At 61.4% G+C, this 23,978-nt stretch overlaps 1 protein-coding gene across 7 annotated transcripts; it reads right to left on the bottom strand.

Annotated features, from left to right (window-relative positions):
- Nucleotides 1–5,970: 5,970 nt before the first annotated feature.
- On the bottom strand, nt 5,971–23,696 carry THOP1 (thimet oligopeptidase 1). 7 transcript variants are annotated; one of them, XM_059918934.1, is made up of 13 exons: nt 23,543–23,695; nt 21,195–21,407; nt 18,739–18,887; nt 17,624–17,731; nt 14,868–14,970; nt 11,588–11,772; nt 10,423–10,558; nt 9,854–10,220; nt 9,572–9,773; nt 7,624–7,810; nt 7,389–7,517; nt 6,626–6,762; nt 5,971–6,375 (listed from the first exon to the last, which is right to left on the bottom strand). In XM_059918934.1, exons 1-13 carry the CDS (start codon nt 23,556–23,558, stop codon nt 6,220–6,222), a joined length of 2,088 nt encoding a protein of 695 aa, XP_059774917.1. In that variant the 5' UTR covers nt 23,559–23,695; the 3' UTR covers nt 5,971–6,219. The 7 variants fall into 7 exon arrangements, with proteins under 7 accessions (XP_059774917.1, XP_059774919.1, XP_059774918.1 ...); XM_059918936.1 differs by having other exon boundaries at nt 6,626–6,726; XM_059918935.1 differs by having other exon boundaries at nt 11,588–11,748.
- Between the last annotated feature and the right edge of the window lie 282 nt (nt 23,697–23,978).

The following is a 23,978-nucleotide window of genomic DNA, read 5'->3' as shown; positions in this document are numbered from 1 at the left end:
GGCCGCCCCCGCCGCCGCCGCCCGCGCCGCCGCCCTCCGCCTCTGGGAGCTCGGCCGCCGGCCGCCGGCATCCAGCGGCGGGGCGGGGCGGCGGCGGGGCTGCTCGGGCGCGGGCGGCGGCGGCGCGGCGCGGCTCTGCTTGCTTCTAGGCGGCGGCGGTGGCGGCTCCTCGGCGGCAGCGGCGGCGGCGGCGCGGCGGCGGCGGCGCGGACGCTCCTTCCCTCCGCCCTCCCGCCGCCTCCCTCCGGCCGCCGGCCGCCCCGCCCCGGCCCCGCCCCCGTGACGCGGCTGCCGCCAACAATGGGGCGCCGGGCAGGGCGCACGCGCGGGGCGGGCGGGGCGGTCACGTGGCGTGGGCCCCCCCACCCCCCCCCCCCGCCACAGGCTTTGGGGCGGGCCGGGCGCGGTGGCACGTGCGGGCGCGGCCGCAGGTAGGTGCCCGAGGCGGCCCGGGCCCTGGGGGCGCGAAGGCGCCCCGCCCCAGTCCTCGCCTTGGGGCCGGTGTCCCTCCCCCGAGGCCCCTAGCGCCGGGGCTGGCCTCCAGACTCCGCCTCCCTTCCCCCGCGCGATTCCCGCACGCACCTGGCCCCTAGGGCCCCCCCGGGAGGTCACGGGCACCCACATTCTCCATCCCCAGAGTGTGCCCCGAGCCGAGATCGCGCCACGTGGTGGTGCTTCCCGGCTTGGGCTGGTTTCTACCCGCCAGAGCCCTCGGACGTGAGCACCGCCCTCTAATGCTCAGAGAGCAGCCCAGCGTGCCCACGACTAAAGCCAGCCTGTCCCGGTGGCCCTTCCTCCAGCGGCCTTTCAGGGCCTTCTTTTTTCCTTTGGGGCGAAGGAGCCGTCCGGTTTCCCCCTGTGGGATTTCTTTTGGTGAATGGATGGGCTGGGATCGACCCCACCCAGGTCGTCCTACCGGGTCTCCGAGGGGACCTGGGCCCTAGTCCCTGCTTGGCTGCGGGACCTCAGGCCAATTGCATGGGCTCTTTGGGTGGGAGAGGGGGCGGCCCGCCCCTTTTGTCCAGCACTGGCCTCTCACCTGGTCCACTGCCATCCTCACCCGACCTGGGTACCTGCCCCCCACCCCATGGAGTCCTTCGGCCGCAGCTGTCCACGACTGGATGGCCCAGAGTTCGTCACCGTTCTTGACGAACTCTGTCTTCCCTGGCAGGTGCCCCTCCCCCTCTCTTAAGGGACCCCAGTTCCTCTCTTAAGGTCTTGGACTTCTCTTTTGTGTGCTTGAATGCTCGCTCGGAAGTATTAATTACTTCATCATAACTTATGTTCAGGGACTTCCCTGGTGGCGCAGTGGTTAAGAATCCGCCTGCCAATGCAGGGGACACTGATTCCAGCCCTGGTGGGGAAAGGTCCCACATGCCGCGGAGCAACTAAGCCGGTTCGCCACAACTACTGAGCCCCTGCGCCTAGAGCCTGTGCTCTGCAACAAGAGAAGCCACCGCAGTGAGAAGCCCGCACACCGCAACGAAGAGTAGCCCCCGCTCGCCGCAACTAGAGAAAGCCCGCGCGCAGCAATGAAGACCCAAGGCAGCCAAAAATAAATAAATAAATTTCTTAAAAAAAAAAAAGGAGGAAGGGGAGAAGCATCATAAATAACTTTAGAGACATGGAGGAAAATGCCAGAAGCCACCAAAACTGCTGAAAGGGGGTCTGGTCCAGGGAGCATGGGGCTGGGCATGGCTATTTTCCATGATGGGGATTTTAGTGATTTTTTTTTTTTTTTTTTTTTTTTTTAGCTACACATATATTAGTTTTTAAACGTGTTGAGGCAACACTGTGATGAAAACACCACGGCCAGTGAGGCTCCGTGGGGGCCTGGGTCTGAGCTCGGCTGCTGGGTGCCCCTCCGGCACTGCCCAAGGCGGTGTGCAGTGGTGCCTCATCCAAGGTCACGTTTTGAGAGAGTAATAGTCAAGGAAAAGAACTTTGTTGCCAAAGAATATAAAACCACAAAACTGCCTTCCCTGCACCATTTCCACTTTCAGTCTTCCCCCTCCAGTTATTAAAATGTGCTTGTGGCAGTTGATTTTGGAGTGGGCTCATGGTTACTTTTGTGAATTGGGTTGGGTTTGAAATAGAATTTACACGCAATGAAAGGCACCTGCTTTCACTGCCCTGTGCGTAAGCTCTTCCTGCCCAGATGAGCGGCTACAGGACCCAGTTGGCTCTCCCCTCTCTGTCGGTCACCTGGACCAGTTTTGCCTCCTCTGGGGCTTCATGTAAACAGAATCGATTTTTTTTTTTTTTTCTTTTTGGCTGTACCGCGGCACATGGAATGTCCCTGACCCGGGATCGAACCTGTGCCCCCTGCAGTAGAAGCTCAGAGTCCTAACCACTGGACCGCCAGGGAAGTCCATGGAATCGCTTTGTACTCCTTTGTGGGGCGAGTTTCTTGCACTCGGCCTAAGTTGATTTTTGTCATTTTTTAAAGACTCCGGGCCAGGCAGCTGTGTATCCAGGCTCCTTCATGGGCCCGTGTGGGCTGCCTGCTCTCCCCAAGGCTGCCAGGGGCCCTCTGTCTCCTGCCAAGCTGGCTCCCCACACCTCTAGGGCCGGCCAGGTCTGTGCACAGACGTCAGGTTCCCTGAACCCCTGATATATATATATTTTCTGATAAATTTATTTATTTTTGGCTGAGTTGGGTCTTCGTTGCTGCGCGCGGGGTTTCTCTAGTTGCGGTGAGTGGGGGCTGCTCTTTGTTGTGGTGCGCGGCCTTCTCATTGCAGTGGCTTCTCTTGTTGCGAACCACGGGCTCTAGGTGCGCGGGCTTCAGTAGTTGTGGCTCGCAGGCTCTAGAGCGCAGGCTCTGTAGTTGTGGCACACAGGCTTAGCTGCTCCGCGGCATGTGGGATCTTCCCAGACCAGGGCTTGAACCTGTGTCCCCGGCACTGGCAGGCGGATTCTTAACCACTGCGCCACCAGGGAAGCCTCCCAATATTGTTTTATTTTTAAAATTTAAGATATAATACACACATATGAAAGTGCACCCTTTAAAAGTACACAATTCAGTGGTTTTTTCAGTAAATTCAAGAGTTATGCAGTCATCACCACCATCAATTCTAGAACATTATCAGGAATTCCCTGGCGGTCCAGTGATTAGGACTTGGCACTTTCACTGCTGAGGGCCTGGGTTCAATCCCTGGCTGGGGAAATAAGATAGATCCCGCAAGCCGGGCGGCGTGGCCAAAACAAAAAAATGATCATCGGCCAGAAAATGAAACCCCCTACACTTGCGCCATTACCCCCAAGCTCCCTACAGCCCCAGCCCTGGCAACCACTCATCTACGGATTTACCTTCTCCTGACATTTCACATGCACGGAATCAGACACTGTGGCCACAGCAGTCAGGGTTCTCCAGAGAAACAGAGCATAGCAGAGGTTTATCATAGGAATTGGCCACACAATTATGGAGAGCTGTGTGTGATTCAGGCCAAGGGCGCGAGAACCAGGAGCTCCAGGGCAGGAAGAGAGGGACGTCCCAGCTCAAGAAGAGAGAAGGAACTTGCCCTTCTGCTGCCTTTTTGTTCCACTTGGGCCCCTGATGGGTCGGATGACACCCAAATGGGTGAGGGCGGATCTCTCAGTCTGCTGAATCAAATGCTAATCTCTTCCAGAAACATCTGCACAGACACACCCAGAAATGTTTTACCAGCTATCCAGACGTTCCTCAGCCCGGTCAAATTGACACCTACAATTAACATCACAGCGTGCTTCTGTGTCTGGCTTCTCTCACTGAGCATCATGTTCTCAAGGTACATCCACATTGTAAACGAGTGTCAGTGCTTCTCTCCTTTTCATGGTGGAGTGATGCTCCTGCTTGTGGAGGGACTAGATTTTTTTTTTTTTTTAGATTTTTTGTATCGATTCATCCCTGGATAGACGCTTGTTTCATCAATTTTTAAAAATAAATAAATAAATAAATTTATTTTTGGCTGTGTTGGGTGTTTGTTGCTGCGCGCGGGCTTTCTCTAGTTGTGTTGAGCAGGGGCTACTCTTCATTGCGGTGCGCAGACTTCTCATTGCGGTGGCTTCTCTTGTTGCGGAGCACGGGCTCTAGGTGCGCGGGCTTCAGTGGTTGTGGCACGCGGGCTCAGTAGTTGTGGCTCGCGGGCTCTAGAGCTCAGGCTCAGTAGTTGTGGCGCACAGGCTTCGTTGCTCCGCGGCACGTGGGATCTTCCCGGACCAGGGCTCGAACCCGTGTCCCCTGAATTGGCAGGCGGATTCTTAACCACTGCGCCACTAGGGAAGCCCAAGCTCCATCCTTTTTAAAAACGTGTTCCTTCCACCTTCATGGAGGAGGGGTAGGGGATGGGGAGGAGTGAGAACCCGATTGGCAGGGGTCGTGTCGCAACCCCGGAAGGGGACAGGGGAAGGATCTAAGAGGTGGCACCGGGCCACAGTCGACCCCCAGTGACAGCTAAGAGCTGCACTGCTGCCCCTTCCTGCCCCAGGACCTGAGCTCAGGTCCCGGGGCGGCTGGAGAAACGCAGTTTTTGGTGAGATGCTCTTACTTACTGTGTGGAGCTGCTGTGGCCGCCCCGGCGCCCACACCCCTGCAGGGCCGTGTGCCCGTCCTCCCTGCCCCGTGCCCAGGGCTCGGGGAACAGCAGTCTCTGTGGGGCAACCTGCCTCCCAGTCCTTCAGTGACCACGGAGGAGTGGGAACGGGCTGGGCTGCCGGAGAGCCTGGGCATGCAACACCTGAGCTCAGCCCTGGGGGCTCACGTGAGGGCAGGGGCTGGGGGGTGCGGGCGGTGAGCAGATGGGCCTCCAGCCGGCATTCAGTCTGGGCCCTGGACCCGGGGAAAGGCCTCACCCTCTCAGTCCTGACCTGCCCGCTTGGGAACCCTGTGGCCCACCAGCCCGAGGCCTGTGGCTCCCGCAACGGACTGCCCGGCACACGGCTGGGGTGCCAACGCCACACCTGGATTTTGCACGGGGACCATCTGGGGGCTCGGTGCAGGGGAAGACAAGCAGCCCCCAGCCCCCGACACGCCACTTCCATACCATCGAGAGGTGCCTGGATGGAAGGCCGGCTGTGCTCCTTTTCGAGCCCCAGGTAATTCATACGAACAGCCCTCCTGGCCACGGGGCGCCCGCCCACCGGCTCTGGGCCAGCAAACAGCCCAGAACACAGAAGGCACAGAAGTGGGTGCAGGGAGCTGAGCCGGTGCTGAAGAAGGGCAGACACCACAGCCTGGTCCACAGCTGACTGGCCCAGGGCGGGTGAGAACGGGTGGGCAGGCTGAGGGGAGGACAGAGCGTGGCACGGCCTGCCCGCCTGGGTCCCGAGGAGAAGGTCAGGGCACTGTCCGCGCCCTCGCTCCGCTGCCTGGCGTCTTTTGTGGGGACGAAGGGCCGGAGGCAGGGCTCCCGAGGAGCTCAAAGGCCAGGGAAGGACACACGGGATGGTCCAGACCCACCCTACCGCTCCAGTGGTGCAGCACCTTCTCTGAATTCCTACTGCCACCAAAAAACACCCCTAAGGCCTTTTGGAAAAATTGCTAGAACCCAGGAAGGCGGTCCCTTGCTGTGGTCCAGACTTCACCAGCTGCCAATGACCAGAGGGAGGGAGCCAGCCGGCCGGCTGTGAGCAGGAGGACAGGACATGGGGACAGGGACAGCCACAGCCGGGCTTCCCGCAGCTGTGCCCACCGCCAGAATCAGCTGCAGCCAATCACAGCCCCCGAGATCCCAAACAGTGATGGGCGAGAGGCCGGCAGGAGACTGACACCCCATCACTGGAGAGCCGGCCCGGCCAGGGTTGGGGGGCCATCCCCGTCTGAACTCACCCCACAGCTCAGCTGTCTCCCAGTGACCCAGACGTGTCACCAGCGGACAGCAGCCTTCAACGGCCCCAGTGCTGATCCCTGACCAAGGTCAGAACTCCCCCCACAGTGACGGCCCCCATGCCACTCCTGTGGTGGAAGGGATGGCAGTCAGAGACCAGGACTGGAGTCTTTTTTTTAATGGCTGCGTTTCAAAGAACCATGTTTTAACCAGGAAAGCTCCCCAGGAAGGAGCTGCATTAGTGCAACAAGTGGGAGCCTTGACGCCAGGCTCTCCAGACACGTCCAGGTGGAGACTTTTGGCCCAGGCCGGCCACCAGGGACTCAGGGGCTGGGGGGACACGCGGCCCCTCCCCCGCCCCGGCGGGGCGCTAAGGCACCCGGCCCGCTGGGGTGGGCAGAACCCTGTGCCGTCAGCAGGCCGGCGGCTCGCAGCCCTCAACCTGCAGCCCTTTGCTCAGGAGGAAGGCGTCCTGCTTGGGGTCCCGACCCAGGAAGAGCCTTAACATGACGCTGGCGTCCTCGGAGCCGCCTGGCCTCAGGATGCAGCTTCTGTAGTCCATGCCCACCTGCCGAGAGGGGACGGGGCTGCAGGAGGGTGGAGTACCCCCTCCCCTGGCTCCAGGGGCCATCAGCATCCAAGGGAGGGGATCTGGGGGTGTGGGTGTGGCCACCTCTGCTGTGGCTGAACAAAGGGCAGGGGAGCAGGAGGTCCAGGGCAGGGCCCTCAGGGCCGGGCAGGCCCAGGCGGGCGGCACAGGCATCTAGTCCCAGGCCGAGGACCGCCGTCTTGGTCTGCGCGGCAGGCCGGCCTCTCACCTTGCCACTCAGGACGCCCTCCTGCTTGAAGCGTGTGTGGAACATGTCCGCGGAGTACACCTCGCTCCACAGGTAGCCATAGTACTGGGCGTCGTAGCCGCCTGCCAGGTGGCCGAAGGTCGCAGGCATGTTGGTCCCTGGGACACACGCGGAGAGGCTCCTGCCCGGCCCCCTGGCCCCTCAGTGCCCCTTCCCGAGAGCGGGGGCCTCAAAGCAGCCCTGTCTGAGACCCCTGCCACTAGAGGGAGGATTGGAGCAACACTTCTAGAAAACGGGGACCTTGCGGGCAACTCAGTGGAGGGACACAAATCAATCTTTGCCCACTTTCTGCTGAAGCTCACGAGGGTTCACCCCTAAGCCTCTTACAAGGTCAGCTGCCGAGGCTGTGAGGGATGAGTGAGGGCTCGCCCTCCAGCACGGGGAGAGCGCGGGTTAAAGTGCTCACAAGGGAGTGAACCGTGTGTCCGCAACGACACGCACGTGTAAACCTCGTCGACGCGTTCCGTCCGGGGTATGAATCCCTCTCCTGCCCCTTCCAGGCTCTCCAGAAAGCACGTGCAGAGCCGCCCACCCCACCCTTGGCCTCCACGGGCCACAGCGGGAGGGACCAGCCCAGGAACCGAGGCGGGAAGAGGCCAGAAGTCCGCGGGCCTCGGCCGGAGCGTGTGTCGGTCCCCCTTCACATGCCACCATACGATCCTCCTGACCCGGGCAGTGGCTGCCACCCCAACCCCTCAGGTGGGCCCGGCTCGCGCGTGGCTACCTGGCGTGGCTGGGACCCCGAGGATCTCCTGGCAGAGGCGGGCATACACCTGGGCCGGGTCCGCGGGCGTCTGCGTGTGCAGGGCCTGGTCCACCTTGGCCAGGACGATCTGGCGCAGGTTGAAGAGGCCTTGGGGGGCGGGAGGAAGGAGACGTGGGACTGGCTCTGTGTCCAGGCCGCCCTCTCCAGCGGGGCGGTCCGGGAGCCCCCTTCCCTTCTCTCGGCCCGGCCGCACCTGTGTTGGCCTGCCGGGACTTGATGAGTTTGTCCAGAAGCTCTTGGGGGACGGCGCTGCCCGTGCGGTAGTGCTGGGACATCCTGAGCAGCGGCTCCACCTCCCACACCCAGTTCTCCAGCATCTGCGAAGGTGCCTCCACGAAGTCCCGCTCCACGTGTGTCCCGCTGAACATGGCGAACTCGGCCTGCAAGGCGGGCTGTGGAGCTGCAGGAGGGCCCATCCCGGACCCCAGACCTGCCCGGGACACAGGGGTGCAGAGAGCCCGCCACCCCGTGGATCACCGCGCCCCCTCCCCACCCATGGAGCCAACACTCTCCAGCCAAAGCCCCGCACCCACGAGGCAAAGGCACGGACGCGGTGCATCCAGATGGCAGCCGTTGGCAGGCGCTCTTTGCTCCTCTTTCGTGCCTGAAATTCTTCCTGAATACACGGCGCCTGACGCAGTGTGGCTGGAACCCAGGCCCGGCAGGTGTGGGTCCACACGAGCCCAGTGACCCCCGGCATGTCCTTCCCAGGCCCCAGGGAGCAGGGCAGACGCTGCCTCCTCACTCCTGGGTCACTCGAACTGCAAACAAGCGTCCTTCTCACGGTCTGCTGAATGCCCCAATGTGTGCATTTTTGTGTTTTTGGGGTGATTTCTCTGCTCAACACAGCTCCGAGCATACAGCTGAAGTGTTGGCTGCTGTCCCAAGTGCAGGAGGGCGGTGACGTGCTCACGGGGACAGTGAGTGTGTTAGATGAGCTTCCTTCAGGCGAGGGTTACAACCCCGCCGTGAGCGAATCAACAATTGCTATCAGACCAGGTGTCTTTAAACAGAAACACACATCACATGTGGCTGCGTGGGAATCGGTGGCGACAACGTGGTGACAGAGGGTGACCCCCAGCCTCACACCACAGACAACACTCCACCATAGTGGACAACAACAAAATGAAAGGCTTGATTACAAAACTTCTAGGCAGAAAAGGCAGAAGAAACTCAGTGCCTCGGGTTAGAGAAGGATTTTTTTCCATAGGACACAAAACGTGCAAGAAAACAGTTAATAGACTTAACTTCAAAGTCAAAACCTTCTGCTCATAAACATACTAGTAATAAGAGGTCCCTCCACACACGGGGACGTCCCTCAGCCACGCAGAGGGGTGAAGCCCTGACACTCACTACCACGTGGATGGACCCTGAGAACACGATGCTCAGTGAGAGAAGCCAGACACAGAAGGACACAGAGGGTGCGACTCCACTGATGGGAAACATCCAGAACAGGAAGATCCACAGAGTCAGAGAGCGGGTTCCTGGTTGTCAGGGGCTGGGGAGGGGAGTGATAGCTAAGGGCGGGAGGAACATTTTTGGGGTGATGGAAATGTTCCAAAACATGGCAGTAGTGACGGCTGCACAGCTCAGTGAACTGTCCCCACGCGCTCCGGTGCAGCCTGTCAGAGTATCGCTCTCAGGACGAAGGGCTGACCGCAGGAAGACTGAGCGAGCAGTGGGTCCTGGGCCCGGCCGCTCAGCTGGGGGCCCCACGTGGGGAAGTCAGCGGGACTTGCTGAGCCTCCATCGAGACTGGCAGCAGCCCCAAGGCCTCACTGGGCGCGGCGTTCCCCGCCCCAGAGCCTTCCCTCTGGTTCTCATCACTGGCTGTCACCAGACTTGCAGGCAACGTTCCTTTCTTTTCTTTTGTCTTTTTTAAAGGCAACTCTTGAGTACATGTATTTAACATGTAGAGAACCAGCCCTGACACCTTGATCAGTGGCTTCCAGCCTCCAGGACATCCATTTCCGTTGTTTACGTGCCCAGTGCATGGGGTTTGATGATGGAAGCTGACACCGAGGGCGTCGCCACGTCCGGGGTGACGTCAGCTGAAGAGTCCCGCGGCGAGGACATGCCTGAGGACCATGCGCGCCCGGGCCCTCCCCCGCTCCTGCCCGCAGCCCAGCGCCCGCACCCACCTGGGAGCACAGCTGGTGCATCACGTGCCCAAACTCGTGGAAGTAGGTCTCCACCTCATCGTGCTGCAGCAGGGAGGGCGCGTCGGCTGTGGGCTTGGTGAAGTTGGCCACCATGGCCGCGATGGCGATCTGGCGGCTCCCGTCCTGCCGCAGGCAGCCTGGCTGCAGGCCGAAGCAGGCCGCGTGCCCGTACTTCCCTTCCCTGGGGAGGGACGCGGGGTGAGGCCCAGCTTCCGCAGAGGATCCCCGGCCCATGGCCGACATGTACCCCCAAGCACACACCGAGGGTAGAGGTCCAGGTAGAACTTGCCGATGACCTTGCCCGAGGCCGTGTCCCGGACCGTGTAGAGCGTCACGTCTTCGTGCCACACGGTGGCGCCCTCCTCCAGGTCGAAGGTCAGCCCCAGCAGCTCCTGGTAGATGCCCAGCAGCCCGCGCGTGACCACCTGCATGGGGAAGTACTCCTTGAGCAGGTGCTGGTCCACGCGGTAGCGCGTCTCCTCCACCTGGTTCATGTAGTAGCGCAGGTCCCAGGCGTTGATGCGCCCGTCAAAGTGCAGGCCCCGCCTCTCGCACTCAGCCTTCTTCAGCTCCAGGATCACGGCCCGCTCCTGCTCCCCAAGGGGCTTCAGCTTCTGGGCCAGCTCATCTGCGGGCGGAGGGGAGAGGCTCAGCTACGTCCCTGTGGCAGCCCCCCAGCCGCCCCCCACCCCATGCCCCTCGAGGCAGAATGAAGGGTCCAGGAAGGCGACCCGCAGGGGCTGACACAGTGGGGTCTCAGGCAGCACCACGTCCAGTCAAGGTCTGCCTGACCCCGCTCCCCACTGGGCCCCAGGGGGAGGCGGGGTTACCTAGGAAAGTGGCCACCACCTGGCTGGTCTTGGCCATGTTCATCTCCAGCACATAGTCGGCATGCGTGCTAAACCCCAGCAGGCGGGACTTCTGGGCCCGCAGGCTCACCAGCTCCCCAAGGATCGCGCAGTTCTCCTGGAACCCAGAGAGGGCCGGCGCTGGGGACCGTGGGCCATGCCCTCCCCGCGGGGCCCCGGGCCAGGTCTCTGCAGGCGGGCAGGGCTATCAGGCTGCTGGCGGGCACAGCCAATCCCCCTCCCTCCTCCTCCTGGCCCAGATTTCTAGGCACTTTGGTGCTGTCCTACCACGTGGTCTTTATAAACACAGGTCCTTTGGAACCAAAAGGGTGTGAACCGTGATGGGCTCTAAGGTTGAGGGTGGGAAGCAATGTGGCCAGGCTCTCCAGGAGCCCCCGAGGGGCCTCCCAGGCGCAACAATACAAACTCAGCTGCCGTGCAGACAGTAGCTCATCCCCACGGCGCCCGAACACCCAGCCCCTGGACGGTGAGATGCCTGTTGCCGCAGGTGGCCCGGGGCTCGCCGCTGAGGCCCGGCCCCAGGCATACGCCACCTTCTCTGGGGCCACCTCTCCGGTTCTGCGGTGGGGTTCTCCTGGGAGCCCCCAGTCACCACAGGACCAACGTGGCTTGTCTGCAGCTCGAGAAGGTGGGGACACAGGACTGTCCCCCATGCCCCCCGCATCCCCCGCGAGGCCGAGCAAGCACCAGTGGTGTCTGCGGGGAAGATGAAGGGCTCATGCACAGCCCCCATCTACTGAAGACGCTGAACGGGAGAAGCACAGACTGCAGCCACACGCGGTATGGACCAAACACAAGTGTCCATGCAGGAACCAATGTCTGAATGTCAAGGCCGTGCCCGGGCCACAACGAGAAGGCCCAGCCCACATGCTAGGCACAGAGAGGGGATGCAGGGGGGACATCTGCGAATCCGAGCTCCTCGGGTATCCGGCGACACCCCAGAGGGAGAGGACCTGAGGCTAAGGCTCGAGAGCGAGGGAGCAGAAGGGCGAGCTCAGGAAGAAAAGGCTCAGACTCCTGCCCCGGGGGCCTGGGGGACGGAGCCAGACCCCCGGACACCTGCTAGGGGCAGGGCGAGCTCGTGGGGCCCCTCCGGGCACTGAGCCGGCAGAGGCGGGCTCCGCACCTCCTTGCACCGACAGTTGAAGGCCTCCTCCACCTTCCTCCTGGTCTCGGGCACGTGGCATTTCTTCAGGAGGGGGAAGTAGTGCGGGTACTTGAGGGTGACCTTCAACTTCTCATCCTCGGTCTTCTCCAGTGAGTTCAGGAAATCCTCAGGGAGCCCTCCTGTGGGAGCCAAATCCGGGGGCTCTGAAAGGACACGCGGGCTGCCCGACCGAGGTGGGAAGGGAGGGCGTCCCTCCCGCGTGGGAAGCGAGGAACGGGAGCCAGCAGGGAGCACAGTGCCCGGTGCGGCCCACCCACACGCCCACTTCCCACCTCTGCACCCAAAGGAGCCAAGTTGAGGGGTCTCCCACCTCAGACAGCTGCTGCTCTCCTCATCAGGACGCCCTCGGGGAGGAAAAGCTATTTTCAGCTCCCCCCAGGCCAGCCTGCACCCGAAGACAGTGTCCACCCCAGGACAGGCTCCAGGCTGGGACAGCATCCACCCCGGGATAGGCTCCAGCCCGGGACGGCGTCCACCCCGGGATGGCATGGGCTGCCGTCTCCTCTGTGTCCTTTCTGGGTGGATGGCACCAGTGGAAGGCAGAAACCGCCAGGCAGCCCTGACTGGGCGGTGTCCCCGCCCCATCCCAGCTGCCAGCACTGCTGCAATGGCTGGCCTCCAACCTGGCCTGTCCTCCTAGCGTGGAGACCTGGGTGCATCGCCCTCAGACTAAAACCTCCAGGGACCTGTGTCTCACAGCCTGGGCGATGCAAGGCTACCGCCCCTCATGCCCCGGCTCCGACCTGAGGCCAGTTCACTCGGAACCCTCGCCACCCAGCTCAGCCCTGGGGCCTGGGAGCCGAGGGAGGGGTGGAGGAACCCCAGAGGATCCCCCTCAGGTGGGTCGTCTCGGCGGGCCCCGACAGGTGTGCCCGTGACTCGAACCCTAACCCAACAAGAAACAGCTTAGGGAGAGCCGCCCTCGCCCCGAACCGGCTCTTCCTCCCTACTGGGACCGGAAGACCCTGTGACTCTCTCTCAGCCTCACGCTCATCCAGGAGCCGGTTCTCACTGTTGGACAAGGTGGTAAAAGCATGGAAGGGGCGCCACGAGGCGAATCTAAGGCGCTCGACCTGAGCTGAAGGCACCGGTAGGCACTCATGGGTGTGTGTCTGCGCGCGCGTGTGCATACAGCTCTCGTCAGCTGAGGGGGCCTAGAAGCAATAGCTCCCAGCATCTGGGAGCACAGCCAGCAGCCAGACCTTGGTTCTGACTATCCTGCCAGGGCCAGGCCGGGCTGGGCCAGGGAGAGGACAAAGTGAGCCCGGCCCACCCCGTGTCAAATAGCAGGTACTTGAAGAATCACAGGGACACGTCCACTTGAAGGGGCTCCTCGAGGCCACATTGGGACAATGAGCATCTAAGTAAGTGATGACAGCAGGGGACCGTACCCCGCCAGAAAGACCAGGACCTGGAAGCCCACAGATACAAAGACATTGGTCGGCAAGTACTGGGTGACGGGGCAGGGCGGGGGGGGGTGAGTTCTGACTTACAAGAAGATACAAACTAAGAGATTACACAGAACTAGTGGGTGAAAACAAATGAGAGGAGCCAACCTCCAAGCTTCTCTGGAGAAGTGATTGACTATGAACGGAGAATGGCGCCTTTACAGAGAAGACGCCTAGAGGAAACTGCCTTAGGACTGAGATTTAGGGAAAGAAACCAAAGTGTTATGTGTATATATGACTCTCTCAAGAGAGGGAGGGAGGGAGAGGGAGATGGAGAGAGGAAGGGAGGGAGAGGGGGAGAGGGGGAGAGGGAGGGAGGCAGGGAGGGGAATGGAGAGAGAGGGAAGGAGAGGGGGAGGGAGGGAGGGAGAGGGGGAGGGAGGGAGAGGGATAGAGGTAGAGAAAGAGAGGGAGGGAAGGAGAGGGAGAAGGAGAGAGGCAGAGAGAGAGAGAAAGAGAGGGAGAGAGAGGGAGGACAGGAAGCAGGGAGAAAAGAGAAAGAACACACCATCTATGTTTCTGTAAAATGACACCAGGGATCCTTCCATAACCAGGAGAAAATAACCCAGCAAGGCTCCTGCTCAGCTGGAACTGAAACTGCAGACGGGGTCAAACCCCACCAGGCTGGCCACACATGTCCAGCCGCCACTCCAGCCCTGTGAGACAGGTCACCGGGGCTCTGAGTGTCTGCTCCATGGAGCTGGGGTTCACCCTCTCACCCGGGAGGCTGGGCCATGACAGCAGGGCCCCTGGGCTAGACAGATGGGGGGAAAAGCAGCCCCACAGGACAGCTTGTGCCAGCAGATTCAGCTGTCAGTTTCCAGAGGCCTGGGACCACCCTTTGGCCCGTGAACGCCAGGAGCCACGTGGGTCTTGCTGCCCAGGACAGGGGGTTGGGGACCAGAAGTTAGGGCAGCAGAGGTTGGCGTGATGGACCTGAAGAACCTGCCTGGGTCAGCGTGCATCCATGGGTGTCCCCAAAACCCAGCCGCCCAGAGGCAAACGAGGTGTTACATCTTATGCAACAGCCTGTTACACAGACCGGTGAGGATGCTCAGCCCCATCTGAACCCCGGGCAGAGGTGACAGGCCGCTGACCACCTGGCCTAGATTTTGCAAAACTATCAACGTGGGCAAGACGGAAGCAAGTTTGTAAAAGGCTGAGGAACCGATCAACAGGGAAGGAGCCTGGAGAGACAGGAACTAAATGCGATGCCTGAGGCCTGGCTCAAGCCAGATGGGGCCAGAAACGTAAAGACTGCCATCGGGACGGCCGGGGGGACCGCTCCACGCTCTGCTTCCCGAGGGGGGCCTGCGCCCGGGGACCCAGGAGGCGCCCTTGCTCCCGGCGATGCGTCCGGAGGCCCCGGCGCAGGAACAGCACACGCGGCATCCACGCAGGGAGGCCGGGCCCGGGGAGCACACGGGGTCTCCCTGGTGCTATTCTTGCCACTTCCTTACAGGTGTGAAGTTTTCAAAATAAAGCATTCGAGGAAGAGGGCAGAAGTTGAAAAAGCCGCCCAGGCCCCAGCCCTTCAAGACCCCACGCTGGATCAGGCTGGGGAGGACCCTGTGAGATTAAAGAAACATCACAGAGAGCAGGGTGGGGGTGGGGTCTCGGCAGACAACTCCCTTTGGGGCAGAATCTCGGTAGACAGACCGCAACCGTCCCCAAGGAAGGATCCAGAACCTTGGGAACCAAACACTTTGAGTGCCCCAGCGGAAGAAGGCCCTCCCGGGGGTCAGGGGCACACAGATGCCTCTCTACCACCCTGTGGGGCCCGCACGCACCCAACTCCTCGCGCGTGAATGGCAGGAAGGTCGTGTCCTCGTTCAGGTTCTTGTTGAAGTCGATGCACAGGAGACTCAGCTTCTTCTTGATGCTCTTGATTTTCTGAAGGAAGAAGACGGCCATGAGATCGGGGGGCGGGGGCACGGAGGCAGGTTAAGGGAGAAGAGGCGGATGAGAGGAGGGAGATGGGAGAGAAAGGACCTCGGGTCCTGTTAGGACCCTCCTCAGGAGTTACCCCAAGGTGACAGCCTAAGTTTCAGCCATTTCAACGGAGCTAAGTTTCTGTCCCTTCAGGGTCTATCTGGCTTTCAGAAACAGGGAGAAATGGACCAGCTTGGGGGGGGAGTGACGTGGGGTGCAGAGGAAGGCACCGGCTCCCCGGGGCCCCTGCCAGGGCAGCAGCAGGCAGGGCGCCTCGAGGACCTGCCCAGGCTGCACCCCCTGACCGGCCCAGGACTCAGTGCGCCCGGCCCCGCTCCCGGGCTGAGCAGACGTGCCTGTCGGAGGACAGGAGGGGCGCTGGGGGAGCGTGCCCGCTGGCTCTGCCAGGAGCAGGGGCTCGTCAGGCACGCCTGGCTCAGAACCAGCCCGAGGGACGCCGGGCCTCTGCGGGCAGCAGGCGCCGTGCCGGGCACTGGCCTCCCTGCAGCCTCACGGCCCCACGGGCCACGACTGGGCAGGAGCACAGGGTGCCCTGGGAGGGCGGGGCGGCACTCAGGACCCTGCCCCGCGCCAGCAGGCCGCCTCTCCTTGGCGCCCTCCTCCCCGGGCGTCCCCGTGGTCCCTCCGGCCAGTGGTTCTCAAGTGTCAAGGCCGTCTGCGTAGCCCCAGTGTCCACACCCTCACCTCCCCCAGCTTCGAAGCTCCACGTGCCTGCCGCTGCGCAGGACTTCGGGGCCCACGCGCCCGGGACCACCCTGGAGGCTGGAGTCCCACAGTCCTCCGAGTCCCGGTTTCCTCCACCACAAGGCACAGCACCGGCCGAAGCTGTCGCTGAGCCCTGGGTCGGGCCTGGTACCCGCGTTCACCGCGTCGTTCACTTTCTGATGCAAACCAGCCAGCGCAGGGCTGCACCCCAGCCCCTTCTGTACGGAGCTCCCACACTCGGGGCCACCGTCCCCCTGCCCTCATCACCCCGGAGAGGCCCGGAGCCCCAGGGTCATTCTAGCCGATCCTGAGCCTGCTCCTTCCCGGGGACCCACACCTCATGCTCTTGTACCCAGCCACCCGTCCCTTCATTCCTGCTGAACCCTCGTGCTCCCAGGAGGCCCTATGTGACGAGGCGTGCCCCTGCCCAGAACCATGAGCGACAAGCTCTTTCCTGATCTGCTGGCCTCACTATTCTCTGTCCTCCACACAAACCGACTCGGTCACCTGTGAGGGGGTCCTCAGGTCACGCACGTTGCAGATGGTGAATAGGGACAACGGGGTCCAGTGACCAGCCTCCGGGGACCCAGCCGGTTGGTGGCAGAGCTGGGTCTGATCCTGGCCATCAAGATGCGTGTAGCCACGGCGCCCATGCCGCCCACCGAGGTGACGCTCTCGACCATGGGTGGCTCGCCGTGCCTGCCCCCCTCCCCACCCCATGGGGCTGCCTCCCGGGAGGGGCCGGGCTGCCCATCGCCCGCCTGTCCAGGGTGCCGCAGGGACCCCGTCCTGCTGGACCAGGAGTGGGAAGAGCTGAGGGCTCTGGGGTCCACGCTGGGGGCAGAGGGGTGTCAGACAGCTGGGAGGACCTGAAGGGACAGGCCCCCCCGGGGGGGGGCCCCACTGGAAACCCGCGCGGCCGCAGGGCTCAGCCCAGAGAGGAGGGAGGGGGTGAAGGCGGACGCCATGCTCTTCAGCCTCCCGTCGCCCCCAGCCTCCATGCCCAGTGGGAGCCGCACTGTGAATTACGGGAGAAACGGGTCGGGTCTTGGTCCCCAGTCCTGGCACACAGCTCTTAAACCTAAAGCCACAGGACGGGTTGCATCTTACAGCCCCACTGCCTGCCCACCTCCTGGGAGGGGAGAGGGACAGGGGTTGCAGCGTGAATCAGTGGCCCATGGCCAACGATGTAATCGTGCTCATGGAACAAAATCTCAGTAAACTCGGGGTTCAGAGAGCTGCCGGGTGGGTGCCTGCAGGGGGCCTGGAAGCCCCAGCCCCACCCCACGCCTCCCCACCTCCTCCTTCCACCTGGCTGTTCCCTTATAATAACCCGGTGGTCTAGTCTGTGGACTGGGTGCCTGTGTTCTGGGGGCCGTGCTAGCCAATGAACAGAACTCGGGGTGGGCGCGTGGGAACTCCTGACACAGCCTGTCGGCCACAAGCGCAGAAGACGACGTGGACCTGTGGCTGGCGTGGGCCGAGCCGTGACCCGCGGGCTCTGACTCTGGGTAGATGGAGTCCAAACTGAACTGTAGAAACCCGGCAGTCACAGAGCTGCTGCTGTGGGAGCCCCACGGGCCTGGCGTCGGGACGGAAGCTCTGTGGGAGCAGGGGCTGAGGGTGGAGTGGGCTCGGAGGGGGGTCCTTCCTTGAGACCCTCCCAACAAAGCCACGGTGGTGGGGAGGGCCCGGATGAGGCGGGGCTGGGGTGGGATGCAGGGAGGGGCCCACGTCGCCTGTGCCCTGGGGAAGCCCTGTGACCCTGAGGACCGAGGGCGGAGCAGGTGCAGAGGGAGCGCTAGTCCACGTGGACCTTCCCTCCTGGGATTGAGGCGGCAGAGAGATGGGCAGAGGCCGGCACGCGGGGCCCAGGCCAGGCGCTCACCTCCTGCGTCTCCTCGGGCAGGTGGAGCCCGTTCCTCCTGCCCAGCCTGATCAGCCGCTCCAGGTACCGCGACGCCTCTGGCCTCAGCGAGTCACTCTGTACCTTCTCCTAGAACAAGATAACCAAAGTTCTGCTCGCAGCAGAACATCGAGACGGTGCCCAGTGCTGGCGAGGCAGCAGAGAACAGGGGAGTCGTCGCTGGAGGGTGCGGAACATGGTGCAGCCACTCTGGAAAGAAGCTGGCCAGTTTCCTAGAAAGCGAAACTTCCTAACAAAGCAGCCGTCGCAGGACTCGGCAACCGCAGTCATGGGCACGTACCCCGGGGAAATGGAGACTGAAGTCCACACAGAAGCTGCACACAAACACTCGCCTGACTGGGAAGAGCCCCAGACCGAAAGCCGCTGGGGACCTTCCCAGGGCAGCGGATGACAGGGGCAGTTGTGTCAACTTCAGGATCCTGCTGGGACGCTGACTTTACTCTCACAAAAGGGGGAAAACGGGGCAAAGTAGCCGGGACCGCTCTGAATCATTTCTTACAACTGCACGTAAACCTACAATTAATTCTGTCAGTGAAAACTTCTGTTAAAAGAAGCACTGCCTGCGCTTTCAGAGGCCCCCGCCCTCGTGTCTGCACAAAGCACCCAGGGGCCTCCCCTGGTCCCGAGGGATACGCATCAGCGGGTTCTAAGAACCACCCACCAGCCACGTGAGAAGTATCCGTGGTCCCCCCGACACAGGCAGCAGTGCTCGGCCAGCTGCACGGAGCATCCACAGGAAGGCAGGAAGTGCACACACCTGTTACTCGTCCCTCACTTCACGTTGGAGACTGGACGTCCCCTCTAGGTGTCCCCAGCAAGGTCGGGAAGGTGAGGTGACTTGTGGACCCGGGAAGGCATTTTATGCTTCTTCTCCTCCCTCCCACTCGTCTTTGTCACGTTTCTAACGTCGTCTGCTGTGGTCCAATGGCCCCACCGTGAAACTCACCACCTTCCCCAGGCCCGGCGCACAGCCCGTGGTGCCCACTCCCCACCTGCGGGGCCCCCTCCAGCTTGACACCTCGTAAAGCCTGGGGAGCGGAAGGACCCAGTCTGAAGACGCCCTGCCGCGCGCTCACCTGCAGCCACACGATCCTCTGGTACACGTCCTGCCTCATGCTCATCTCCACGTCGAACTCGGACAGCTTCTTGTCTGCCTCCGTGCTGGCTGTCCGGATGTCCTTGGATGGGGAGACGTGCTGGGGGAAGTCAAGGATGTTCCTCTGAACTGAAACGGGGAGACGACAGGACAGGTGTGAAAACGGCCCCGGGTGGAAACGGGTGGGTGCCAGCCCCAGGCTAGAGATGAGCAATTACCCCCGTCCTTGGGGACTCACAGTCCAAAAGGGAAGGAACTTAGCTCAGGACACCCCAAGCCAAGAGGGACCGGAACAGGGAGCAGAACGAGACCGGAAGAGGCCAAAGGGATGCGGTGCCAGAAAAGAGCCACGGCTGCCCATGGCTACGCTGCAGCTCACCAAAGATTTTATACTTCACGGCACACGTGTACGCTTCGTGAGACAGGACGTGGTGTGGCGGCTGTGAAAGCACACGCTTCAGCTGAGTCACCACATGACCCGCAGACCCACCCCCCACCCCAGGTGCACACCCGAGAGTAACGGAACACCCTCCACCCAAAACTTCCACACACGCCATCACAGCAGCATGATCCGTAGTAACCGAACAGTGGACACGACCCAGACACCATCAGCAGATGACTGGACACGTGTCCCTCCACACACGGGAGCATCACTCAGCCGAGAAAAGGGGTGAAGCCCCGACACTCGCTGCCACGTGGACAGACCCTGAGAACACGATGCTCAGTGAGAGAAGCCAGACGCAGAAGGACACACAGTGTGTGATTCCATTGATGGGAAACGTCCAGAACAGGCAGATCCACAGACACAGTGGGTTAGTGTTGTCAGGGGGTGACTGCTGATGGGGACGGGGCTTCTTTTTGGGGTGATGGAAGGTTCTGGAATTGGATAGTGGTGAAGGCTGGATATGCTAAATACGCTAAAAACCAATGACATCTATGCTTTAAGTGGGCAGATTACATGGTATGTGAATTCTATCTCAACACAGCAGTGTTTAAAAAAGCACATACTTTGCGTGGGGGAGACCTGAATTAACATCACAGTTTGGTGGCGTCCACGGTTCCAGGCCACCGAGATGGCCCAGGTCTGGTGGGTCAGCTGCAGCGTGGAAACCTCTGCAGGGCAGTCACCGGCTAAGCTGACCAGGCCGAACACAGTGGGGCTCTGGGCGGGTCTGATGCCGGTGGCCCGAGAGCAAGCCATGAAAAGGACAGAAACAGCCTTTTCTGTCCGTTTGGGATTTGCAGGCTGTGACTGCACTGAGTATGACAACGAAACAGCAGAGTGTGGGATTAGTCCAGGTGGCTGGTGGGGGGGGGGGGCACGGGAAGGGGCGCCGGGGCGGAGCTCAATCTGTGCTCAAAGAACCCGACGCCCAGCCAGGCAGAGGGGAGGGGCTCCCCGGCTGGCACGAAGCCCCCAGGTGGGGCGCAGGACGAGGGCAAAGGCGGCACGCGGCCGGGCCCCAGAGGCCACGTCGAGGGCTCCCACCTTCACCCCCAGGGCAGTGGGAAGGCACCGGAGTTGGTCGAGGGGAGTGCCGTGGTCCAATTCTAGTTTTCTTTAAAATTACTCAGGCTACTGAGGAGAGATAGAAAGAAAAGGCCACAGAAGTGGAGTAGGAGAGACCAAATCTCGTCTGGCAGGGTCCCTCCCGAGGTGGGAATTTGCATCATCCACACTCCAGAGCCTCCTGCCACAGATGAGAGGGGAGACTGAGCCCGCCACCCCCTCCCCCGCCCCCGCCAGAGCAGGGGACTAGGGGGCAGAGCCGGCCTGCGGGCTCTTCATCCGCTGCCTGAGCCGCAGCCCTCACCCTTGGGCCCAAGGCACACTGGGCGCCCCCCAGGGCAGATCCTCTGGAGTCTAAGCCTGCAGGCCAGGGGCAAGCAGACCCTGCACGGCGAGGCGTCAGGAACATGTGAGAATCCCGCAGCTGGAACTCAGGGATTCTAGACGGTTCCCAGAAAAACAGCTGTTCTAGAGATCCGGGCACAGGGGGTCTCCTCGGCTCAGAGTTCTCTGCCTCATCAAGCTCTGCAGAGGAGGCTCTGGGAGGCGAGCTGTGTATCTGACATACAAAGGCAGCAGACAGACCCCGTGGAGGAGAAGAGGGAAGGACCCACTGGGTGGCGATGAGGACGCCTCAGGGTATCAGGGGACCCAGGGCACCGTGGGAGGAGAAAACCAAGGGGGACCAAGTTCAGCGGCTCAGAGAAAACAAACAGACCCCGGGGCAGGCACACGGGCAGGGGTGAGAAGGGGCTCCAGTTTCAAGGCTGGCACGTGAGCCGGCTCCCCGAGAGGAGAGCTGGCAGACACTGTCTGACACTGCCGTTCTGGGCCCTCGGGGACAGAGCAAGCTGGCCGGCCCGGCTGCCTTTCTCCACCGGGCCCCCGGGGAGGAGGTGGTGTCGCCCGGTCTGGGCAGGGCTCACCTGTGTAGGACACCTCCACGTCGGCCAGCGCCTTGAGCGTGTTCTCGTAGGACACGTCTTGGAGCTCCTGGGAGCCCACGTGGTCGTACACGCGCTTGGTCTCCTCGATGAGCTTGGTGGTGAGCTCCCCGATTTGCTGGGCACTCAGGTCCCACCGGAGGTAGTTCACGGCCGAGCACGGTGCCGCCACGTCCAGGGCGTCTCCTGCACAGGCTGGACCCAGAAAACAGAACCCCACACCCGGCGTGTCTGCTTCAGGCTCCGAATCAGGGTCAGAGTAACAGCCCGGGGAGAGTCCACTGTTTCCCGGAGCAGATGGCGAGGCCCCAGGGCTTTCTGGGGACGCACAGGGCGATCGGCTCTCTAGAGCACAAGGTGATCCTGCCCCCAGGGGACACTGGGGGATGTCTGGGGACATCTGTGGTTGTCACCACTAGGGAGTGATGCTCCTTCCTCAGCAAGGTCAGGCGTGCTGCTCAACACCCCACAGCAGCCAGGACCGCCCCCAGGAGAGGCCCCGCCTCTGAAGTCAGCGGTGCTGAGCGGGACATCCGGCATATACCTGCGTTTCACTGAAAGAATAACTGGACGGCAGAGTGGTACCCCCAACCTCCCTGAATGGAACCTGGAACATCTGTATTGTATTGCTCCTCTAAAAGAGGGAAATCTGATTACTGTGACGTCTCTAGCCCCAGGAGTTTTTGGAAACAGGACTGTGGTCCCAGAACAACAGCTGTTGCGTTTCCCTGGTGGCGCAGTGGTTAAGAATCCACCTGCCAATGCAGGGGACACGGGTTTGAGTCCTGGGCCAGGAAGATGCCGCGCGCGGAGCAACTAAGCCCGTGCGCTACAACTACTGAAGCCCGCATGCCACAACTACTGAAGCCCGCGCGCCTAGAGCCTGCGCTCCGCAGCAAGAGAAGCCACCACAATGAGAAGCCCGCGCACCGCAACGAAGACCCAACGCAGCCTGAAATAAATAAATTAATTAATTAATTAAAAGAAAAACAACAGCTGTCACTTGAAAACCTTCTTGTGTGTTCCAGGGTGTTTTGACCTCACTGAACTCTCAGGCAGTTCTGTATTCTGCATCCTATGTAGCTCCACTTTACAGATGGGAATCCTGAGCTCGCCATGATGCCACAGGCAGCAAGCGACAGAGGTGGGGGGTTCAAAGTCGGGCAGCTTACTTCCACTGATACACACTAAGTGGCGGGGGGAGCCTCTTCACCTCAATAGAGGTTCGATTTTTCGGGCCAAATGACTGCTTCAAATTAGAGAATATCTTTGCAGAATATTTTGGATTTCAAGAACTGCACAAGAGGGTCTGTGAGTCTGCATTAAATCTGGTGGTAAAGAAGGGCTCCAGGAGCTCAAGAAAGGCGGGAGGTCCGAGTGAGGTGGAATTGTCGGGAAAATCTTTTGGAGGAACTAGGATTTGAAAACTTGGAGCAGGCACATTCCTTTCATAAATACTTACTGATTGTCACCTACGTGCCAGATCTCTGAGCTAACAATCCTGCAGCAAACAAGGCAGACAACATTCCTGCCTCCCTGAGGCCTGAATAACCATAATTATGATTATGATCATTAATACAATTACTATCATCATCATCACAATGGGCTTCAGAAAGAACAGAGAGGATAGGTGGGCAAGAGAAAATTCCAGGAGGCACCACTCAACATCCTGGGCGATTTTCTAAAATACAGTATGCGGGTGGCATCGCTCCCCTAAATGAAAACCCTTCCATAGCGCCCCTTTGTGCTTCCCATAAAAGGGACTCCCAGCTGTGTTCCAGCTAAAATGACTTGTTGCTCTCCAAACGCCCTACTGGTGCGCTTGCCTCCCCGCCTTTGCCTTCGCGATTCCCACCACCTGGGACGCTCCTCCCGCAGGACAGCTGCTTCTCCCCACGGGGTCCAGGCTGAATGAAATGCCACCTCCTCCGAGAAGCCCTCCAGGACCGCCCTCCCTAAAGAAGCACCACCAGCCCCGGCACCGGGGCACCATTGTCTAAAGCCCTTGCTTAATTTTTGCCTGTTGAACGTCCGTCTCCGGCTCTGGAACTGCGTCTAGAACTCCCTCAGAGTCCACCCCAGGGCCAGACCCATCCTCAGCAGAAGTGACACGGAGTTTGCCGAATGAGTGAAGCGCTGGAAAAGTTGTTAATTTATTCGGCAACCGAGGGATCGGGGTTCCGGGCTCGCTGACCCCTCCTCCCCTGCCTGGGCCCGGGTCACTCGAGAGTCACTGGGCTCCGCTCTTAGGCCCCAGGGGCCACCACGAGGGAAGGGGCGCGCGGCTCCTGGGTCCGGCGAGCGGGGCCACACCAATGGGCGGCCGGTACCTGCGGGGGGCTTCATGGCTGGCGGGTGTGCACCGGCGACCTCTCCCTCCACCTGGCCTGCGTCGGCGTAGCGGCCGGCAGCCTCCGTCCACTCAGACGCCAAAGCCTACGGAACTGAGATGCCCACCACCCGCGCACCAACTGAATGCTGGGAGACGCGTGCGCCGGTCGGCAGGGCGCACGCGCACCCCAGCTCCGCCCACAACCCGAGGCTGCGCGCCCAGGCGCTGACTCATCCTGAGCATGCGCTGGAACCACCCCCGCCCGTCATTGGCTCTCAGTGGTGAGAGGGCAGCGCCTTCGGGGAGGCGGGGGGGAGAGGCGTTTCCATGGAAACCCACACAGCTGGCGCCCTGGAGCCTTCGCTAGGTTCTCTCTGCCAGTAGTTCCCTTGGGCTTCTAGCTCCTGTATTAATTTGTACTTGCCTCCTTTCTA

This window comes from Balaenoptera ricei, chromosome 3 (assembly GCF_028023285.1).
Source record: "Balaenoptera ricei isolate mBalRic1 chromosome 3, mBalRic1.hap2, whole genome shotgun sequence".
In the NCBI taxonomy this organism is placed as follows: Eukaryota; Metazoa; Chordata; class Mammalia; order Artiodactyla; family Balaenopteridae; genus Balaenoptera; species Balaenoptera ricei.
This window is presented reverse-complemented; position numbering and strand designations above follow the sequence as displayed.